General features: G+C 41.3%; 1 protein-coding gene across 2 annotated transcripts in view; it reads right to left on the bottom strand.

The window, feature by feature from the left end:
* IGF2BP3 (insulin like growth factor 2 mRNA binding protein 3) overlaps positions 1–22,438 on the bottom strand; it is a 119,209-nt gene that overhangs the window by 79,397 nt on the left and 17,374 nt on the right. For both annotated transcript variants that reach the window (XM_054814617.1, XM_054814618.1), the window contains one exon: positions 14,148–14,196. In XM_054814617.1, the coding sequence (XP_054670592.1) occupies positions 14,148–14,196 (49 nt within the window). The remainder of the gene's footprint in view (positions 1–14,147; positions 14,197–22,438) is intronic.

The raw sequence follows: 22,438 nt of genomic DNA, 5'->3' as shown, positions 1-22,438 counted from the left end.
TACTGAACTGAACGTTAGTAAGAGGCTGATAAGAAGAGGCAACAAGAAAGTTTCCTATAAAGATGCAGTCACTGGAGTATTTAACAAGTCATCCCAGTTTGTGATAGTAACCTAAAGCAGCAACCGTTTGGGGTGCAATGACCAATACTCACAAATCATAAAGTTAGGGATAATGAGCTGAGGCCACGCTGCCTGCAAGAACGCTACAGCTCCACAGAAGTCCCATACTCAAAAAGAAAAACTCCTGTCGTTTGAATGTAACAAACATCGCTTCAGTGTAAGCTCGCATTAATGGTTTCTGTAGATTTCTACAGATTGGGACAGAGAAATTGGTACCATGAAACAACATGCCAGAAAGACAAAGTTGTGTGAGAAGGTAGAATGTGAAAGTTTCTCAGTCCAAAAGCTTGCTGAATCTACACAAGGACACTAGCGGACACTAAAATCGACAGCGGATTTGCAACTCTGACCACATTCAAAAGGGCGACAGCTGCTATACACATCAGATGAAGGCTACAGATTTATTTATACATCCAGTGCAACAAAGGACCCAGGAACACCTACCTAGAAGCCACTGGCACATCATTATAACCCTCCACTTCAGAGTACACCATGGAGGTTGGTCTCCTGGTTGCTGCTCACACTGGGTAACTGAGTTCAGTAAGGGAACTATGTGAGCAAATAAGTGAAAGTGCTGCATGAATAGCTATCTGCTACTCACATAACAGCCTGACTCTATTACTAAGAAGGGAGAAAAAACCCCAACACCCAATAAAAGGTGTCCCAAGAAATGTTGATTTGGACCTATTTCTTACACACACATTCAATCCCCTATCAGGCTTTATAACAAGGCGGCTGTTTGCAAAGATACTTTTAATAAATCTTCCCTTCCCGCCCCCCCCAAGTTAATAGTGGGCTACAGTTTTCAGAGTGATTTCCTGTTTGCATTATATTCTAAAAATCCTGCTCATTGGCTCCACTAAAAGGCATGTGCTTGGAAGTGGTTTTGATGGCTTTTAATCACATCCCCCCTTTTGATCGCCACAAATCCAAAGTGTCTGAAAATAAGGGAGCTATTTCAAGTTACATTCCCCTCCTTCCCTGCCCACATGTACTTGGCTACCAATTTGAGACACAGGATCAGAGGGAGCTTCAGGCTTCAGAATAACACGAAAACTTAAAAGGAAACACGTTAACACAACTTCATCTCTCTTCCCCCTGCTCAGCACCTTTCAGCTCAGTTCGTGTTCACCTAGACCTTAAAGACGTCCTACCTATTCTTCATGTCCTCACTGCCGCTTTCCAAGGCCTCAACCCAGCAGCCAGTACCTGACCCACCACGGCATCCAGAGTCTTGCAGTGAGCTCCAGCTGCTGGATGGAATGGCAGTATGCAGGTGCAGCTTGCGTTGGCATCTCTTGCCTTCCCATAAGCCTGCGGCATTTCCCCTCACTTGGTACAACTGCTTCACTGCTTGCCTTGGTCATGTGTGTCCCTCTTCCTGCAGGGGATTCTGCAGCTGAGCTCCCATTGTTTCTTTTCCCACACACATCCAAGAAATAACTCAAGTTTTTTTTCAGTAGCACTAGATGAAAGCATGTAGGAACTGGGATAAGACACATAAATGGGGCCTCAGTCTTGAATGGTCAAGTTATAGACTGCAACCAAAACAGTCACTGTGGAAGGGGAACGCAGAGGTAATGAAGCAGCATACTTCATGAGTAGCAATGAAGTAGCAGGCTTGTAGAAATGGTGGCAGCACTACAGCCTTTGCAACAGTCTTGGCAGACTTGGTCATCAGAGAAGAAGCCTGAGAGCCACTTTCTAGTTGTCTAGTGAACAAGACAAACACACCCCACATGCCTAAGCACAAGTGTGAGGAGAGATGTGCTGACTACCACCGCTTTACAGAGCCATCTGGGCTGGAACCAGCCAGGCCCTTGGGAATAAGCACATTTTGTTTCCCTCCCTCCACACAAGAGCCAGTTGCATAAAGTTATGTCAACATGTGGTATGCATATGATTCAAATGTAACATTTCCTGGCAACCAGCAGCAAGCCCAGAGGAGAATCTACACTACTGATAACGTCGATTTTTCCCATGGCTGTCAAAAAAGGAAAAGTGTGCTAATCTCTTGAGACATAAGCAACAAACCCCATTCTACTAATTAGCTTTCCACTGGCTTCACTGCATTTTAATATTTTTAAAAAAAAAAAAAAAAAAGATGAGCAAAACCCAAGACACACACAGAGGTCTCTGACAGCAACTACCTTCATAAAGTGAAATAACCTAAAATAACACAATTGTGTGCAGATTTGGTCCCTCAACTCCAAATCACTTAGTAAAATTTCCAAGAATGGGACGAAGATAATCAAAGGACAGGGAACAGCTTCCACACAGGTCTTCAGCCTGGAAAAGAAATGGCTGATGAATAAAGGTCCTGAAAATAATAAGGGAAGCAGGGAGAAAAAGGTGACGGAGCTACTACTATTCACTGTTCCCTCCAATGCAGGAGCTGGGAAGCAGGCAGAAGTTCAAAGCACGTGAGATGAGATGGTTCTTCCTGCAACATGCCCTAAAACCATGCAACTCTTCACTATGGAATATTATGGATGCTAGGAGTTTGCATTGTTTCAAGAACATGTTCACAGAAGCTCTAGATGAATTTCTCAAATCCAAAGGCACCATTTCTAGGCCAGTAGGTTACAGGGCTGCAAACGCTGAAAGGCAGGAGGCTGCTCTGGTGAGCTATTGCTATATCCTCCTCCTTATTCTTGTATGCCTCCTAAGGTACAACAAAGGTGGGATACAGGACTGCACATAAACCTTTTTTCTGATGCAGTGCTGCTGGGTTTCTTTATGCAGAAACTGAGTAAGTGGATTAAGAAAAGAATCATTGAGGCCACTTGAAGCTAACATTTTTCTATTCCTTTGGCTACCATGAACAAGAGCTCATCACATTCCTCCTATTACTGCCTGAGGAACAACTCATTTATGCATTTTCTTCAATTCTTTTCAAATAATACAACTGGTAAGTCTGAAGAGACAACCACTGCTAGTGACATCACCTTTCAAGGCAGGTAACTGACATTAGTTCAGGACTTCTCCAAGAGCAACTAGCTTCTTAACCACAATAATTTTACAACACTTGAAGGGCATCTTTCTTTATAAAAACATGTAGCTTTACCAGCAGATTCATATGGGCCAACAAAAAAGGTACTGACATCTAATTTCATCAGGAACTTTTGGGTTGCACTCCCAGCACTTCCACAGAAGACCCAACAGTGAGAACTACTGCTTCCTCATTTCACAGAGAAAAACTAAAGTGAGCAAGATTTAAGATATCAGACAGGATGAGTAATTAATTAAGAGAGACTAAGTTTACATGCAAAAGACACAGAAAAGCTACATCAATAGCTTTGTTACGCTATCAGAGAACCAGTGAGAAACAAGATCACGCAGTTACACATGAAACAAAGAAAGCAGCGGTGTCTTGGGGCTGCTTATTTCACTTCCAGGCTGTCTCACTTAAGGGTGGCTTGAACAATGGGTTACTTTATCATTGCATTTAAGGAAATTCAGCCAGCAATGGCATGCAGCCTCAGTTCTATCTGTAGAGATGCAATACCATTTCCAGACATGTTTTGCCTCCTATGCATGCAGGTGACAGACTTGCAGAGATTCTGCATCTGGCTTAATTTCCAGTAATAAAGCTATAATGAGTAATGGTTGGGCTCAGAGGACAGTACTATACCTGGCCACACTCTACCTGGAGGCCAGCAACAACTGGTTTGTCCCAGGGCCTGTCCTGCTTAACATCTTTGTCAGTGACCTGGAGGAGGTGTAGCAGCACATCCTCCTCAATTTTGGGGATGAGACCAACCTGAGGGGAACAGTAAATGTGCCAGAGGGCAAGGCTGGCACCCAGAGGGCCCTAGGCAGGGTAGAGGAATGGGCCAACAGCAACCTGATGAAATTTAACAAGGGCAAACACGAAGTCCTGCACTGGGGAAGGAATAATCCCCTGCACATTGGTAGAGGCTAAGGACTACCTGGCTGGAGAGCAGCTCTGCTGAAAAGACCACGTGGGTGCTGGTGGACAGCAAGCTGAACATAAGCCGGGTCTGCGTCCCGGCAGCAAAGAAGGTCAACAACAACCTGGGCTGTATTAACAGGAGCACAGGCAATGGATGGAGGAAAGTTAATGAATGCTGAGTAAAAGGGGATAATCAATCAACATGTAGATACTGCATCCAGTTTTAGGACCTCCAGTACAAGACAGACATCAAGAACCTGGAATAAGTTCAATGAAAAGCCACCAAGATAGCTGGAAGACCTCTCCAGTGAGGAGAGGCTGAGGGAACTGGGCTTGTGAAGCCCAAAGAAAAGACAGCTTTGAGGGAAGGATAGCAGCAGCCTGCCCCAGAGATCATTAACATAGAGCCAGGCTCTTCCCAGAGATGCAGGGTGGGAGGACAAGAGACAATAGGTTTAAGTTGACACAACAGATGTCCTCACCAGGTATGAGGAAAATAATTTTCACTAATAGAATAATTAATCCTTAGAACTGGTCACCCAGAGAGGTTGCACAAATTGCATTCCTAGAGGTTTCCAAGACTGGACAAAACCCTAAGCAGTGTGGTTTGAATTCAATACAGGCCTTGCTTTGAACAGAAAGTTGGACTACAGACCTCCTGAGATCCTTTCCAACCTGAATGGTTTTGAAATTCTGTGAAAGGATGTGTCACGACGCTGGATAAAGAGGCTCCACCATGACTAATGTGACTCCTTAAGTAAAAATTATAGCTAAGGGGTGCAAGACTTTGGCAACTGAACCCTTGAACAAAGGTCTTCACAGACATCTTTCTAGAATTGCGAATAAAAAGTAAGATTTGGTGGCCAGTTTCCCAAAAAGTGTTTTGAACCAAGCAAGCTTTGTGTGTCTTAAGATTTCTTACATTTTGGAGTCACTGTTAGTGACAGGGTAAACAAATAACCATATTATTCTAGGCTTGTGAGCAACACATTGTTCTAACAGTGCCAAGCAACCCTATGGTGACAATGCCAAAATTCTTGCACACTAAACAGCTGTTTTAAGCATTAGAACATTTCTGAAAAGTTAGAGGATCACAGGTTGTGCCTTCCTTCGTCCTAGAAGATCAAAACCTAGTCATGAAAACAGAATTTTTCTCATCTCAGTCACAGGACAATGGAACAAATTTGGATGGGGGGGAAATTTGGATCCAACAGCTACATTGATCAAATAGTCACACGATCATTCCGGTTTGGGTTTGTTGGGGGGTTTTTTTGTTTGGTTGTTTTTTTCCCCTCTGTTTTAAACCCTTCACTTAGCTATTTCTCCCATGGAATGTTAGAAGAAAAATAAGATATAGGCCCATAAATGCAATCTCCAAAGACATAAAGCTGCGGCATGCCTTCGTTGGAATAGCCACATTTAACACTTAAAACTCACTGGTTTTCTGTACTTTGATGTTAGACCCCATCACAGCCAAAAGCAGTTCATACTCCAGCACGGACAGCTAGACAGTTCACTAAATCGCGAAGCTGCGTGACTCAGATGAGACAACAGATTGCCTCAGATCCAAGCGGTTGCTTCCCTCCGCTGCTTGTCCTGCCCTCTCCACAGCAGGGTTTGCCAACAGCTCACAACACAAGCCCCAACATCACTGCAGCTTACTAATCATATTCACAGAAGCCAGCAGTTATTCCGGCTTGATTAATATTCTGGCCAAAAAGCTGTGGCATGTCAGCACCTTCTTCAAAAGTTGCTCAGCCAGCCTTCCTACCTCTGCCATACGAGTCGAAGGGGCTGCCTGACCAACCACCTGACATCACGTTTCCTGCAGCATGAGCCCAAAATCTTCCACTTCCTATTCTTTCAACTTACCACCTTGGCTGCCTGAAGGAAGAAAAGTGACTGTCATACCTTTAGACTGTGTCCATCAAGCCAGCTCTGACCTGGTGAGTCTTTTCATTTCTTTGAAAAGGGAGTAATAGCATTATGCCTAGTTCTTGTGGTTGGAAGATCACCTTCCGTATCTTCTAGGCACTTAGCACGACAGAGCCCTGACCTCTAACTTCTCTATTCCTTACTTAAACTACTGTAATACCAATTTCCTAAAGAAAAACGTTGTGTTTAGTTAACACAGTGCTACTTTTCTAGGCCTGCCACTATAATAGAAGCACAGCAAAGTATCTTCAGTGGAGGCATATTCAGTGGGATATTAACCCTTGAATGGGGGGCAGACATTTGATAAAAGCATCACTTTTAACTACTTTTAATAAGATTCCGGGTTTGTTGGGTTTTGGGTTTTTTTAGTAAAAATGCTGTAGTCCAATTCTCAAAGAAAATTACTTTCCCCATTAGATTTTTTTCCCCTTGTTTACAACAACTGTAAGATGATTATCAGCACCACTGTGGCCAACACACTCATATGAATAAATCATTCCAAGTGAGAAATATGCTCATCACATGTTTACCCAAGGACCTTCACTCCCACACTCTGTATTTTAAACACCTGCAAAAGGTGTTTATTACCTCACATATACCTGTAAATATCACTCCCTATAATTAAGCCAGGCAATTAAAATCCCAACATAAGCCAGTATGTTGTCTTAAGTGCAAAATTGGGTGGTCTGCCACAGATGCGGTCACTTTCCTATATCAGATTGCCTCACCTGCTGCTAAGCCCAGCTAGACGATGGGAAGTATGTGCAGCTCAGGCAAAATAGTTAATTCAGAGCGCAGGGCCCAGGTCAGATAGCAGAAAGGAAAAAAGACTACCATCCAGGAGAGTAGCAAAGGCAGCCCCCATGTTCCTCTGGGTATAGCTCCCAGACCAGGAGGCAGCAGTGCTGCCCAGGGGCTCTGCATTCCCCAGGGGCTGCTCTACCCTCTATCCTGTAGTTAGAAATTAAAATAAGTAGGCAATCAACATTCAACCTTTGTTTGATGTGCGTAATTATTTATAATGAGAAACTGGAGAGATTTATAACAGAATAAACAGTCCGGGAGGGGATCTCTCTGCAGAAGGCTTCTGACTCTGTCCCCTACAACAGACTCCTAAGATAAACAGGGCCAACAACACTACATCTACAGGTGAGAAGTTGATCACTGCCAGGTAATAGTCATTACCAGCCTACTGTCAAACTAAAGAGCTCTAGTGCCTAGGGTTTGCAGGGACCACCACATCTAGTGTTGCGTCAGGTATGTGCTTATTAAATTTGAAGATAGCACAAGGCTGAAATAGAGTGCAAACATACCAGACGACAAGATAAGAACTCAAAATGATCTTAGGCTACAGAAACTGCTCTGGAGAAGCCTCATGGTACATTCCCAGGTGAGAGACTTTAGAACAATCAATTGCCTAGAAATAAGTCCTGAGAAGAGATTGAAAGAACTTAAACTCTCTTCTTAAGCCTCCCTAAACATCATACGTCTTCAAATATGTAAAAGACTGCTACAGAGAACAGACTAACACGTTCTCCAATCTCCTGCTGAGTAGGACTAGTAGTAATTGTCAAAAGGTACAGCTTAGTGCTGATGTAGCACACTGAGGAGGAAAGAGAAAGCAAAGATCCCTACCAGAGATTCCCACACCTAGCAGGCAGCAGCAGACAATTTGTGCATGCTTAGCATTCTGCTAGCATTTTTATAGCTATACATTAATTTTATAGCACTACATTAAGTTAGGATTCTTGGAGGAGGCTTGAGGTGAAAGATCATATTTCAATACATTTTAAACCTCTTTACTGTTGATTCATCTTTCTTCTAGAATTCTTTTCGTTGTAGCTCAACTCATTCCTGCATCTCCCCTTTACATCTTGCTTTAAGAAAAATATCTGCTTTGTATAATCCTAATTTATTTGTAATTGCAATGGTTTTGTGTTTTTCTTTTCCTTTCTTAACATCCACAAGTTCCCCACCTGTCCTCTTCATATGCTTGGTATTCTAGAATAAGCTGCATCATAAGCAGGTACCATTCAGCAAGATTCATTTTTACACTGCATTGTTAGATTAAAAAGCCCAAAGAAGCAACCAACCTATCCCACACAACTCAGCTGTTTTAATCAAAGCAGCAACACAAGCTACTACAGATCCTCAGGACAAACAGTTGTGTGCACTATGAGATGATTTACTAACATTTACTCACAACTAGAATCAGTCTCAATGCTTTTAAAGAAACTGAAAGTTGTCTTACAAAACATGCAGATGGAGGGAGATGGCTCAAACCTGTCTTGCATTGACAGATATCTCAATGGAGAACCTGCACTCACATTGCAACTCTGATCCAGAAATAATTTTCCATTACTACTACTGCTTGGAGAATCTAAAACATCAGAGGTCTCAGCATAACTGTGAAACTTTGTTTTTTATTTCCATGAAAAAGTGAGGAAAAGCAAACCCTGTTCACTAACATCCTTTTGCCTTTAGAAGAGTTAGATCAGATCTCCCTTCCCAGACATTTCTATCCCTGAAAGCAACTTGCAAGTCTCACAGCAAAGCTAAGAATACACATTCACAATGTTTTTCTCACTTCTCCGCTCACTCAACAGGTTCATGCTCCACAGGCTGGGCTTTTAGTCTACCTTTTCTGTTACAAAGTTCATCAACACCGTATCTGTTTATCTTTTCCATACAAACCAATAAGGAAAATAAACCCACGGAAGATAAGTGGGAAGTCTTCAACAGCTACCTTCCTGCTGAGCCAGCAAGTGCTGTTTCTGCACCATGTGTCCTGAAAGTCTGTTCTCTAGCACTTTGTTCACTAAACATGGAAAAAATATTTGGAAGGAAAGTCTCTTGAAGCATCTTCTACACTGAGGAAGCTAGTTTTAAAATGTTTTAAAAGAAAAAAAAAAAGGTGATATTTCACATAACAGTCCTTCTCAGAAGAACTCTACTTCAATCTCCATCATGTGGAATCAGAAAGAAATTCTAAGTACTTCAGTTTTAAATCACCACACCTAGACCTCCTTTTGAGGCCATATCTTTTTGTCTTGCAAATACACTTCCAGTGCTGAATACTCACAAGCTAAGCAAGAGATTACTTGCAGTTAAAAATGAGTCAAAACAGTATGTTACAGACTGTGGTTCAGGAAAGAATAATAGAGATCTATTTACTTTTCTGCACAGACCATGGAGTCAGGGTGCTTGTTTCTAATGAGAAAGAGATGAGACTGTATGCGTGGAGAATGGGAAACGGTGGTATGCCAAATCCTTTACTTCTCATAAGGACATGGACCATTGCCTGGATGCAATCCTGTGCAACCTGCTCTAGGTGAACCTGCTTTAGCGGGGGGGTGGACTAGATGATCTCCACAGAGGTCCCTTCCAACCCCTACCATTCTGTGATTCCATGACCTGTTGGAGTGAGTCCAGGAGGACCACGAAGACAATCAAAGGGCTGGAGCACCTCTCCTATGAGGACAGGCTGAGAGAGTTGGGGTTGTTCAGCCTGGAGAGAAGGCGGCTCTGGGGAGGCCTTATAGCAGCCTTCCAGTACCTGAAGGGGCCTACAGGAAATCTGGAGAGGGGCTGTTTACAGGGCATGGAGTGATAGGACAATGGGGAATGGCCTTAAGCTGAAGGAGGGTAGATTTAGATTAGATGTTAGAAAAAAATTCTTTACTGCTAGAGTGGTGAGACACTGGAACAGGTTGCCCAGAGAGGTTGTGGAGGCCCCCTCCCTGGAAGTGTTTAAGGCCAGGTTGGAGGGGGTTTTGGGCAACCTGGTGTAGTGGAGGGTGTCCCTGCCTGCATCAAGGGGGTTGGAACTGGATGATCTTTGAGGTCCCTTCCAACCCAAATCATTCTACGATTCTTAGCATCAATCTGGACTTTGTATTTGATAAGGAGAGGAAAGGGGGGGAAAAATGATACCCACCTACTATCACTAAAAAAAGGTGCACTAATTGTTTGAGGGTGTGCTTTGCCAAACAAACTTGGTAACAAGTGAAACATTTACTTAAAAAATAAAATCTGTTTGTGCACATGTCCTTCAAATTACTAAATTGATACTGTAACCTTTATATGCAAGCAGAATAGAAGGAAGAAGATGCATTCCAGAAGTGATGATGCTTTTATCGAACATGGACACTGATCCAGAGTCCTCAAACCCAGACAGTCCAGTGAGGGAAGGATGGAAAAATGCAAGTGACCTCCTGAAAGAGTAGAGAACATGATCCTGGATAAGCCCTTACCAGTCCAGACTCCAGTTTCAATCCAAGGCAAGTCCTAAATTTTCTTAGCTCAGAGATGCTGCCTTCCCTCCTCCTCCAGTCTCTCCTAGCTGGGCAAGGAGTACAAGACTACCCAACTCAGAGGTGCAGAAACCTGCAGAACCTTGCCAAAAATATTCTTGTGAAGTTCAGATTAATTACCAGGCAAGTTTTGTACAAACTTAACCTTGAATGCCTTGTAATGCATTGGAATTTTATCTTTTACAGCTGCACTTTAAGAGTGAGCTCTTCAGGATAGCAACCTTGTGGTTTTGTTTCAATGTAGTAACTCAGCAGATTATAGCAGGTCATTATCTGCCTTTCTTCTATCACTTAGCCCTGAATAAGGTCTAAAAGGTTTATCTTTTTTACTTATATCATGATGGTCTGGTAAGTACACTATTAGTCAGAGGAAGCAACTACAATCCAATTGCTATGGCTGGTTGTAAGAGTAATTTTGTTTGGTAACTTCAACTTATGTGAAAGAGAAAACTAGTTGGAACATTTTTCTCCAAAAGGCAGCCAGAAAACCAAATAATTAATCTGAATTTGTATACTTGGTTTATGAAAAGTCTTATTAATACATGCTTGCTACTCAGTGGCCACTTAAAACAAGTGTTTATTTCCCAATCTATATGGAATAACTATAGGTCAAGTGTCCTACCTTACACGAGTCTTCAGGATATTCAGGTTCTTCCAAGAGGAAGTCAAGGTTTCCTTAACACTAAAGTTCAATGTTTTCTCTCTTCCATTCTACTGAAGATACTAGATTTTACTAAATAGGCACACATGCCTCTTAGAAAGATAAGAAGCTACACCAGTGAAACAGTTTCAATCTTTTCACAGGAAACTCATGTACTCCAGCATTTCAATGAATCTTAAGAGCCATCTCCCATCTGCATGGAGAACAAAGCAACTACATCAACGATGGGACGCCTTCCTCAGCTGATGTATTGCAAAACATTCTCTATTCAGATTAAGCTTCGACCTATTCCCTGAACATTTTTCTGGTTTTGAAAACTAGGAGGCAATACTATTCTCTGGGGTGCTCAGGAGTGGAAACTACTACCAAACTCTTACACTTCACACTACAAACACTTCAGCTATATTCCCTGTGGGACCAGCATCCCTACTGCTCTTCCAGACCTGCTTTCTACAAACCCAACAAGCTGCATTTGAGAACATTATGGATGTCCTCCTTATTACAAGAGGCTTTGTGGGTGATTTGTTATAAGCCAAGGACTGTCTCTGTTGGGTGTGGGTGTGCACAGAAACGCTTGCTGAGTTCCAGTCTCACATGGCCCAGGACTTACGGGTACCACTGTGTTACACACTGGCAACAAGAACAGCCAGGAAGCACCAAACTAGAGGCGTGCACACTGGCTGCTAGGGGCACACCTGCAGGCTTCCTATGTAAAATGTTTGTTTTCTGTAAAGGACAAAATCAAAACAATTATTTCAACAGAGCATAAGAAAATACTTTTGCAAAGAATCACAAGGTAACCTTCCTCATAGTGGTTGTACTAGGAAAAAAGTTTTCAGAAGAACATTAATCTTTCTTCTGTCCTGTTCACATATCCCTGTGGCACTGTAAAATGAAAGGTGTTGCAGAGCAGCATGTTTTGTATTTCAATATCGAACATACATGAGAGTTGATAGACTGAACTAACCTAGAGACCTCTTTCATGCATTGATTTTGGTTTGGTTTTAAGGATTTCACACCCATTAGAAGTCAGTCTTGATTCAAGCAATTAACGAAGGAGTGATGAGCCAAGCAGATTGGCACAGAGACTATAAGAAACATTTTAAGTAAAACTGCTCCAATTGCCACACATGTGCACGCACACACCATCCCCTCAGAAAACATTATGCAAGAACATTGCTTCAGTATGAATCCCTCTCTGCATTTATAAACTTTTAATCTCCCTACAAAGCAACTGGTTGCAAGAAAGACTTGTTTTAAGGAGGAATAATCCAAAACTTTCTTACAGAGCTCAAAGGAAGTTTCTGCAAGTTTTTTTAGGGCCAAAAAAAAGAATACCAGAGCTCAAGGTAAGCTTGATTTAAGGCAATTCCCTGATTAATTTAATCACCAGTTGCTGTATTTTGTCATCAGCACTCTTTTGAGAGCACACAAAACTTACCTGCTTAGTGCAGAAGTGACAGACCACTAGCACAAAGGAAAACTTTAGGAAGTTTGTGGACAAGCCATACTCGGCAAGCAGTCCAGATGCTGCAAGAAAATGTGAAAGTATTCTAGAAGTCATTCTGGGGCCTCATGCCTCTAAATTCTGTGCCCAGACAAAAAGGGTCATGTCTGTACAAGCAATTTCACGATATCTAAAGCAAGGTTGAGATTATGTTAATAAGACAATTTTAACTCTTCCTTGGGAACTTTCGGAAGACAGAGTGTTTCAAAAAAGTGGGGCAGAGGGATCATCTGTCTGGGACCAGATGCCACCACAGAAACTGCAGCAATGGAGAAGGAGAGAGAAATAATTTAAAAAAATCAGGAAGCAGATGGGAAAGAGTAGATACCTGTAACATACAAGCAACAATAGCTACATACATGTAAGGAGAGACAGGCAGATAGAAAGCAGTTTTATGTACTCTGCTCAACAGTGCTTACATCTGTGTTTATTCCATTTTTCTGAATCATATGCCTCTGCTCCGATACTCACTATTCCTACAGCAGAAGTTTGTACCAAAAAAAAGTTAATCCTCAAATCAGTTACCCTCAACCATTTCTATTACTGCCCTTCCCAAAAGATTGACAAAAAACCTAATTATGAATTTGAAATAAAAGGTATCAGGTGGATATGATTCAACTGAGTTGAGCACCAAGGAAGTGTTTATACAGACAGCACACACCAGAAGGACAGTCTGAAGCAATGAGAGGTGGTCTGTGCTGATATCTTACGGAAACCCTGTGGTTGACAGCCTAGGTTGGATGGAGCAATGCCTTGGCTGGACAGGGCAATGCCTCGTTTTTTCTCCAAAGCTAGGAAGCAATCAGATGGTGCAAACAGAGTAGCAGCTGCTGGTGGAAAGTCAGATGAAGGCAGCAGACCAAATCTGCTCAGAGAATAACTCTACTGGAGCTTTATCCTCAAACCCTCCACCCTCCAATCTCAGTCAGGCAAAAGAATGACTTACCACTAGTAAAATATGGAAACAACATTTTAATCACATACAATGTTGAAAAACAGTAAAGAAAACAGATCCGTTTGAACAACCTGGTCCAGTGGAGGGTGTCCCCGCCCACAGTAGGGGTGTTGGAACTAGATGATCTTTGAGGTCCCTTCCAACCCAAACCATCCTATGATTCTATAGTTCTCACAGTAGCCCATCTACTGCAAAAATTGTAACGCCATTTGTGGAGTGTAAACAGCAATATACAGCAGTACACAATATACTGGTGAGAGCCAATAACTAATAGCATGAACAAACAATTTGCCGTAAAGCCACCACTAGAGAGAAGCAAGGGGGGGGGGGGAAGAAAAGAAAAAGGATCAGCATTAAATTTCTGCTTTTGTAAAGGTTTTTGCCAACTATTTAAACATGAATTTGCATTAAGTTTACTGAACTCCTACACCAGATACCAGCAAGGTCCAAAACGGAGTAGCTTTCAGTCAAAGAGAGTGACTGCATCAGGAAGTCAGCATTCACCAAAGAATCCATTTCAACATTTTTTATGGTTAACTCAGAGAGCAGAAATGAAGGCAGTTATCTGAATTGCTTAGAAGGCTCTATTGTTCCCTCTTCCAAAGGATTTTTCCCCAGAACAGAATGGGTGGTGTGTGCAAAGCAAGTGAAAGGTGGGGGAAGGGGAAAAGTCTCGTGGATAAAGAGAAACAGGAACACAGTTTTAAGCACAGACATCAATTTTTAAAGTAACTTCCTACCTCCCACTGCAAGTGAGGCGGGATATTTCTGATCTGAAGCTTCCGACTCCTGCAGATAAATTAAAGAAAATAGTTTTTAAAAAAAAAATAAAAACAGAAAGAAAACATTATCACAAGATAGACTATACATAGCAGTGTCCGCATTTAAGCATCTGTCATACTAAAAGGGACAAAACCAAATACACAACTAAAAAACTCAACAGATCGCTGGCAGGGGAATGTCAGGTCAAAACCATTTCAAGTCCAAAGAGCCGTTACAGAAATACTTGTTACACATTTGACAGCTGTTACATTTCATGAAGTCTCCAGTTTTCTTGAAGACTATTCCTATTTCAGCTTTAAGGCCTTCAGTATATAACTCTCTTCTTTATAAAGGAGTGTGATAATCCCATGTATTTGTACTGGGTTCTTCTCCACACACTTTAAGAGTTTAACTTATTTTTTAATTCACCAAGATGATACTTCAGAATTCTACATCCCTTCAAGGAAGAGAATGTAAATTTGAATAAATACATTTGCTTTGATATTAAGCTTTTTATTCGCCTGATGACAGACTATTTTCTAACATTTATATGGCTGACATTCTCCATCTCTGATCGGGAGGAGGGGGTAAGAATCAGTAAATTCATTGTATTTTCACCCCAAATCTACATCAGTTTTCACTTATCTAGTAAACAAAACATTCACTTTGAAGTGCTACTGCAAAGCCTGGCAGCGTGCTGGCTGCCTTCACAGCCAAGTCCTTTGTCTCCTCCCTTCCCCCAAAGTGAAAGAACAAATAAATGCCAGAGATGCCACAAACCCCTTGGGATTTACAAGAATGTGTAGATTAACACAGCTTCAGCTGGGCTCAGGTAGGATGTGCTGGTTGGGTTAGCCTGGCCAGCCTGGGAATATCTGGGGAAGGGAGAGGGGACAACACAGTGCAGTCTAGCTTAGGAGGTCTCAACTACATTTGTGTTCACCAAAGCAGCTAAAATAAGTGTTTTGTGTTCAAACACGCAGTTTTACTTAGTGTTTTAATTGCTCAATAGTGACCTCTCACAGAAAAACCCTTCACATTTTAACGACTTTTTATAAAAAGAAGTTTGTTAAACTTATACAGGCCTGTAAAATCTTGCAACAAAACAAGTTTTAGAGATGTTCCCATCTAGCAAGAAAATCAAAAGCTTTCATTTTCCCCCTTGGTTCCTTTTAAAATACACTTCTTTCCCTAACACCACCACCACCCACCCAGGCCTGCAGTGAGTGTTTTACATCTTGAAATTCTCTTTTTCAACAGGCTTTATTCAGGGTGCAGCCGGAGTTTACGGCACAAAGCCTCCTTACCAAAACTTCTCTTGATGCAAACGTGTCACCCCCAACACTACAGGGACCAGAGGAGCAAGCGACAAGCATGCTTTCTCCAGAAAAGATGAACAGGTCTCTGTTGTGCAGCATTTCTCAGCTGTTTTCATTCCCTCTCAAGCAAGTAAGAGCAGATTTCAGCATTTGATCATATAAATAAGTGAGGAAGGGAAAATGAAAACCCAAACAGCACAGAACTCCATTTAAGTTTTCATTTCCAATAAAGCAAAGAAAGAGTCAGGAGCACTTCACTGTAATACGGACAGGGAAAATTTCTTTCAAGTCAGCAAAGATTTCCTTAAACTGTAATCTCAGCTAGCGATACTGCTACAAAACAATCACCCAAAAGTATTGATACGTTGCTCTGAAATATCAAAATAATCTCACACAGCAACCTCAAACTTGGGTCCTAAAGTAGAACATAAAAGGGGACGTTCATTCAATATTAAAAATACCGGGAAATTTTAATGCAGAAAAATACCAAACCACAAAATTGGCAACCAATATGCTATTCAATGAGCTTCAAACTGTGTCATGCCGTTAGCCTCTCACACTTGTTGATCCAAATTAAAATTCATAAGAGTTTTGTAGCAAGGAGTGCCACTCACAGAAGGGTCCGAGCACGCAACAGCCCGGCCAGCACATAACAACAGGTCTCACCCCAGCCCCATGCCAGGCATTAAATGCTCCTGCTGAGCAGCGTATATCCACTGGTGAGGAGGAGAGGGGGGAAAGTCCTTTCCAGAAGCACATATACAAGTTTCACACACACAACTGCCACCTCACATTTCATTGCAGAAGGAAAACCTAGATATCTTCTCCTTTACTGTCCAATGAAAAAGAGCAATCTCTACATTCACTCAGCAATAAAGGACATAACACAAGGTTTGGAGGGTTGTATTTTTCTTCCCACACGATTTTGAGGGACCGAAAAGTTTCATGCAATTTAAAGCTTTGCCAGCCAACATTTGTAGCACAGAAATAACTTGAACATCCTGAAAGGGAGGAGGAGGAAGGGAGAGGAGCAAGGAAGAAGTGCCACCTTAAAATTACCAGTTCCTCTACCACATTCGTAAAGAGCCAAAGGAAATGGCAAGTCAACGGGTACAGTCCCGCTGTGCACCTCAATTTATGGCAATAGTGAGACACCTATTGTACAAAGCTGAAAGGTCACTTCAAAAATACAAGAATAGCTGTATGAACCATTTAATTTGAAGCTATTTACACCTTCATCAGTTGCTTGGCTGCACTGCAAGTAATTTTAAGTTGTCACCCAATGCACAAGTTTGAAGTCTGGTGTTTGTTGATGCATGTGAAAATTTAATTATTTTGTTGTTGTTGTTATCTCTCTGTCAATTAGCAATAGGAAAAAAATTAACAAAGCTTTGCATGGCCAAGAGAGGAATCACACACAACCAGTGTAAGATAAAAGATCCTGAGCACCTTTGAGACTTCTCCATTTCAGTTACTAACAGCTCCTATTAAAAAAGTGTAAATATATTTCTTAAAATTACCTAAAAATACACAAAGCTCCTGACCCTCTCTGCCCTTCTCTCCAGACAGAAAGAACAGATGGAAGTGACAGAGATGGTTTTGTGTTCCCAGGACCAGAACGAGCACTGAACTAGCAGTGACCAGAGAGAGACCGAATCCCCACAAGCTGCAATAACCTGCGCAGCTCCTGCTCGGAGAGATCGCTCCTCCCGCCCTTCTGCACTTTGGCAGCCCCGTGCAGTTCCTCGCTGCAGGGCGGCATTAGCGATCTGCAATCGCTTCTGCTGCATGCACGTGAACCAACAGAGAATCAGCTCCAAACTTCCTCAAGAAAAATCCCAAGCCAAATCCAAATGTACAGCAAAGAGTAAGGGACAAAGCTGGGTCTGACTGAATTTACCGGAGCAGCAACAGCTTCCAGAAGGATAGGTTCTGACTTCAGAAAGCACGCTTTTGCACAGAGAAAAAACTCTACGCAATAGGTGGAGAAAGAAAAGAGAAAAATATGGAAACGTCTTCCTGGAAATACTCTCCCATCTCAGACAAAATCAGCTCTTTTAGGATGCTTTCCATCTTCCTCATAACCCTATTTTCTTCAGCAAAGTATGGTATATGCAAAGCTTCTATAGCTATCACATCCCAGGCAGCATAAACCCACAGAGGGTTTTGGTTTTTTTTTTTTTTTTTAAATAATCTTAAGTTTTGTTACTTTACAACTACTTGCAGTCATACCAGGTGTGTAAGACAAGAAATAGTCCTTTCAAATTTCATGAAGGTATTTTGTTACAATAGTTTCACTTAAAATATAGCTCATCTAGTCTTAATAAATCCTTAGTAAAACATTGCCAGCATTATCTCGTCAATATGACTCATGTAAGCCTTGTGTATGCACTTTTTCCAGTTTAAGCAGATTTCTTAAATTCATTTCTTCCATTCTAAATAGGCGTTGTAAATAGACATCAACTAAAAGAAAGTCTGGGCAAATTATGTTTGTGCTCTGTATCATATGAAGGTTTTTGGAAGCTACCTATAGTTCACAGCATGTGAACAGGTATTCCCACTTGTTTCTTCTTTTCAAAGACACCCAAAATGCCTTTTATTGGGTATGAAGAAGACAGACTTCTCTGGTTTCTGTATAAGATTAGTCCATAAGTAATTAGTTGGCAATAATTTACTTAAGAGGAATTGCATGCATTCTAATTCTTCTTTTCAGGTATTATGCACGTAACCGGATTCGGTTACTTCAAGCCACTGCTGATAACCATACATCAACATCTTTATTCTGTGGATGTTGAGACATGGAGCCTTGTGTTTGGGGGGACACAAATATCTCTGCAACACTGAAAGCAGGTAAAACAGACACATCATTGTGTTCCTTCACAAGGAAAGCAGCCTATTTGTGCTATATGTGTGCGCAGAGACAGAAAGGGCAAAGTACCATAAAGATGGATAATTTACTAAAAGCCACCTTAGTGATCTCTGAAGGGGTAATCTCTCTATGTAAATGCAGAGCATGCATGCGCAGGGACACCCAGTGCTCCTGACCCACGAGAACCCTCCACACATATGAAACAACACTAAATGTGTCTTAGGGAAAAGGTGGTGGGAGGAGGGAAGAAGAAAACCCACAATTTCAGCATTCTCTTTCTCTTATATGTCCTCTTTCCTTCTCTCTCTGCCCTTCCTACATACATCACTTTTTTCTTCAACCTATCAAAATCCACTTGGGTTAAAAAGGTCTTGAAAATTGTCCATTTTTGCATCCCCACATTAAATAAAATCTCACTATACGCTTCCACTCACTGTATGCTTTATGTGACATTTAGCAAAGGCAAGTCACATAAGACCAACAACTCCCCTTAAAGAACAATAATTTTAAAAAACAGAAGATAGACAATTATAAAGCAGAGAACAATAACGTATCATGCTTTTGCTCACAGTCCCAATTATTGTGTATCTCATAGGTGTGTCAAAATCGACTGTTTCAAACAAATATCAAAACGACTGCACTTCCACACTGTTGTCGTACGCACACTCTTACCAGACCCTTCTCACCATCCTCCCTTCCTCTCTCCAGAGACCTCCTGCTCCATAATTCCCATTTCTCAACAATAACACCACGTAATACTCTTATTTCAGCAGCCATATGAGCCGCACACAACATTAATGCCTTAAACTACTCTTTTTAAAGAAGGGTCTACGGAAAGAAAGAGTTAAACACATTCGAAAAGAGATCAAGTGAACATCGACAATGTTAGTCCATTCAATTGTTTGAACTCAATACCTATGGGATAGAAAGTAAAAGGTCTACCTTTTCCAGTCTTATGAACGCGTAAAGAGTAAGTGCTTATTCATTTCATCCGTTCCAGGTAGGCACTGCCAAAATGCCAAATGCCAAAACCCACCAGCACTGAGCCCCATCACTCCCCAGCGCTGCCTCCGAGTTCGTGGTCCCCCCCAGCTCTGACAGCTACACACGATGCTCCTGCAAACCCACTCACCAAAACAACTCTTTTTCTCCCTGACCTCCAAAGGGCTGCGTGAAGACAAAACCCGTCATTTCTCAAGCTTACTTCACTGACAACACAAACTTAACATCGACAGCTGGAGATGAAATATTTAATAAAAAAAACCCACACCACAAAAAAACCTGCTACGAACTGTGGCTAATGCCATACGGTAAGAAACCTATATAAAAAGTCCAACAGACATAGAAACAAAAGTTAGCAACTCCTCTTGCCAGATGGAAAACTGCTGGTAATCAACTGAATTTATAGGGGAAGAGGTGTCTTATTGTTTACTCCACAGCCAGCAAAAAAAAAACAGGCAAGAAAAAAGCAACACAAGAAGATACCCCCCCACGCACAGTTTATTAGTTTCATCCCCCTCAGGTTGTTTTGAGTAGATGATGCTTGATCACAACAGAGTGAATCAGTGTTTTTAATGCTCTTCTAGTGGGGGGAAGGAAAAAAAAAAAAAGCAGATTTACAGGACAAAATAAAAAATCCTTAGCTCTCAATTCATATTAGTGTGGTTGGGGAAAAAAAAAAAAACAGAAGTATTTTTTTTTTAGTTACAAGGTGAGGAAAGGGGGGTCTCCTGATCATTTTCTTCATGGTAAATGTAGGTAATGATAAAGATAAAGCCACCGCAGTAGCTTGTCCTGTAAGAGGTGCTGCAGTCTCTGCCTGCCTCCTGACTTCACAGTGAAACAGTGGGTTTAAGCAATCTTTTCAGTCTTTTTAAGTTGTTCATATTTGATTCCTGAAAGCCCCTAACAAATAGTAGTAAGTCCATCCAAATAAAGCTCACTGAGTGTGCATTCTAAGCCATCTTGTGTGTGTATATATATAATTTTTATATATTATACACACACACATATATAATACACAGATATATAACACAGAGATATGTAATTATATCTCAATTTGCTTATTCCTAACAAGTAGTTCTGATAAATACAAAAACCAAAGGGTCACACTCCCTACCTAAAAAAGGAGTTATACTGGATTTCCATTAAAATCCCACTCAGGTTCAGTAAAGTGACAAACAGAGTGTTTTATATCACTTCCATTAAAAGGCAATTAATTTCTAGTGTATATTACAAGGCACATTGATGACACACTTACTGTATTTTATCAAATCAAGCCATTAGCTTGTGAACCAGAAAGTTTATCTTGATGCCTAATCTACAGAAGAGAATGGTTTCAAATACTGACTTGTTAGCAAACATCACTTTTTATTTTTACACACTGATCTGGACAGCAGAATACTTGAAGAGAAAACGTTACTGCTCCAATTTCAGACCCAATTCAGCAATTCAAGCAGACAAAGCTTGGCTAAGCCACAGGCAAACTGCAGCAATACTTCTCTTTGTGTTGCCTCATTTAATCCCAGACCTGGATTTAAAAGCACTCCGTACTACCACTCAGAATAACGATTTTCCATAAAATTTAGACAAAGAAATTTTTTTTCTCAAAGCTCATGCGAGACGTAACAGTTGGCTCCTAACTCCACTTTTCCCCCTTTCATCTTGCACATACGACCCACCAAAGTGGCCGCTTTGGAGAGGTGCATTATCTCAGCATTCAAGATGAAAATCTGGCTCTTGGATTACCTCACAGATCCCTCTGTGCTGATGATCAAATTTCCTACCAGTGCCTGCAAAACATCAGATTTGCTTACTACTTTCCACCAGGATGAACAATCGGAAAGCTGTCCGTGGGGCCAGCACACCATGTAGCTCCGCTCCCTAAAGCCACCAAACATCTGGGCAAAGAGCTGCGCCCTCCTTACGGGATAAGCCCAAATACTCCGAAAGAGAGTGGATATTTGTGGATGGAATATGATAACTGAAGAAGCACAACCAGAAGATTTATATTGGCACATCCAAGTTACATCATACAAAGATAGGTAAATCGACCAATGTAAGTAGTTCTTATGTTTATGTAGATTAGCCAGATAGTAGGCTTTCACTTATTACCTTTTGCTTCAGGATTTCGGTTTGACAATTCTTCACATCACTAATTAGACTAAAAGCTTATATTCATTATTTGTAAATTCCCTTGAGTGGTCCATAAAGACAATTTTAAAAGAAAATTCTAAAGATTCTGCCATTACCATATTAATGTTGAATTTCTCATTTTAAAAAAAAACCCCTTCAATTTTCCAGGTGTTGTTAATGAGACAGCTGTTAAGGTGGTGGGTTTTTTTTAAATTAAAGAATTAAACACTGTTTTAAATTTATTGGGACATTCCAGTATCTTTTAGGAAAATGGGTTTCATCTACCTTTGTGGCTTCTGACGTTTCGGGCCTTTTCTCTTCCCCCATGCCAAAGTTCCGGAGAAACTGAAACAGGGGGGTTTTTGTTTGGCTGTGTTGGTTTCGGGGGTTTGGTTGGGGTTTTGGGTTTTTTTTTTTCCTGTCTGTTGGGTGTGTGTGTGTTTTTTTTTTCTATATGCCACAGTTTCATTTTCCCTCCCCCTCCTAGAGCAGGGATCTGTAGTACTTAAACAATTGTACTACTGAGCTGATTTTGTTGACCAAACATTTTAGAGCTATGGTCACTTACCATTTGTTCTCCCACCCCATCCCTAACTTGCAATTAACTGGGATGTGGAGAACAGCGAACACACTCAGGATGTATATGAAAGACTGAAAATAACATCTTTAAATGCAAAAGTGCTTCTAAACATGCAAAAAAAAATTGTCTATTTAAAATCCTAACTGGTATGAACTAGTAATTCCCTAATGACAGGCCACAATGCTCATCTTTTATCTTTCTCCTCCCCACCCCTCCTTTCTTTCAGCCACCAAAATAGCAAAAGGCTTCTTTTCTCCCTTCACCTGTTTTCCTACTGCCCACAGGGGCTGCTAGTTGAAGCACTCAGTATTTCCATTATGGATTACCTGGGAAGTTTTACATCAGCTGTAAGCAGCAGCTCTAGAC

The sequence above is a fragment of the Grus americana genome, chromosome 2, assembly GCF_028858705.1.
Source record: "Grus americana isolate bGruAme1 chromosome 2, bGruAme1.mat, whole genome shotgun sequence".
NCBI classification, from domain to species: domain Eukaryota; kingdom Metazoa; phylum Chordata; class Aves; order Gruiformes; family Gruidae; genus Grus; species Grus americana.
This window is presented reverse-complemented; position numbering and strand designations above follow the sequence as displayed.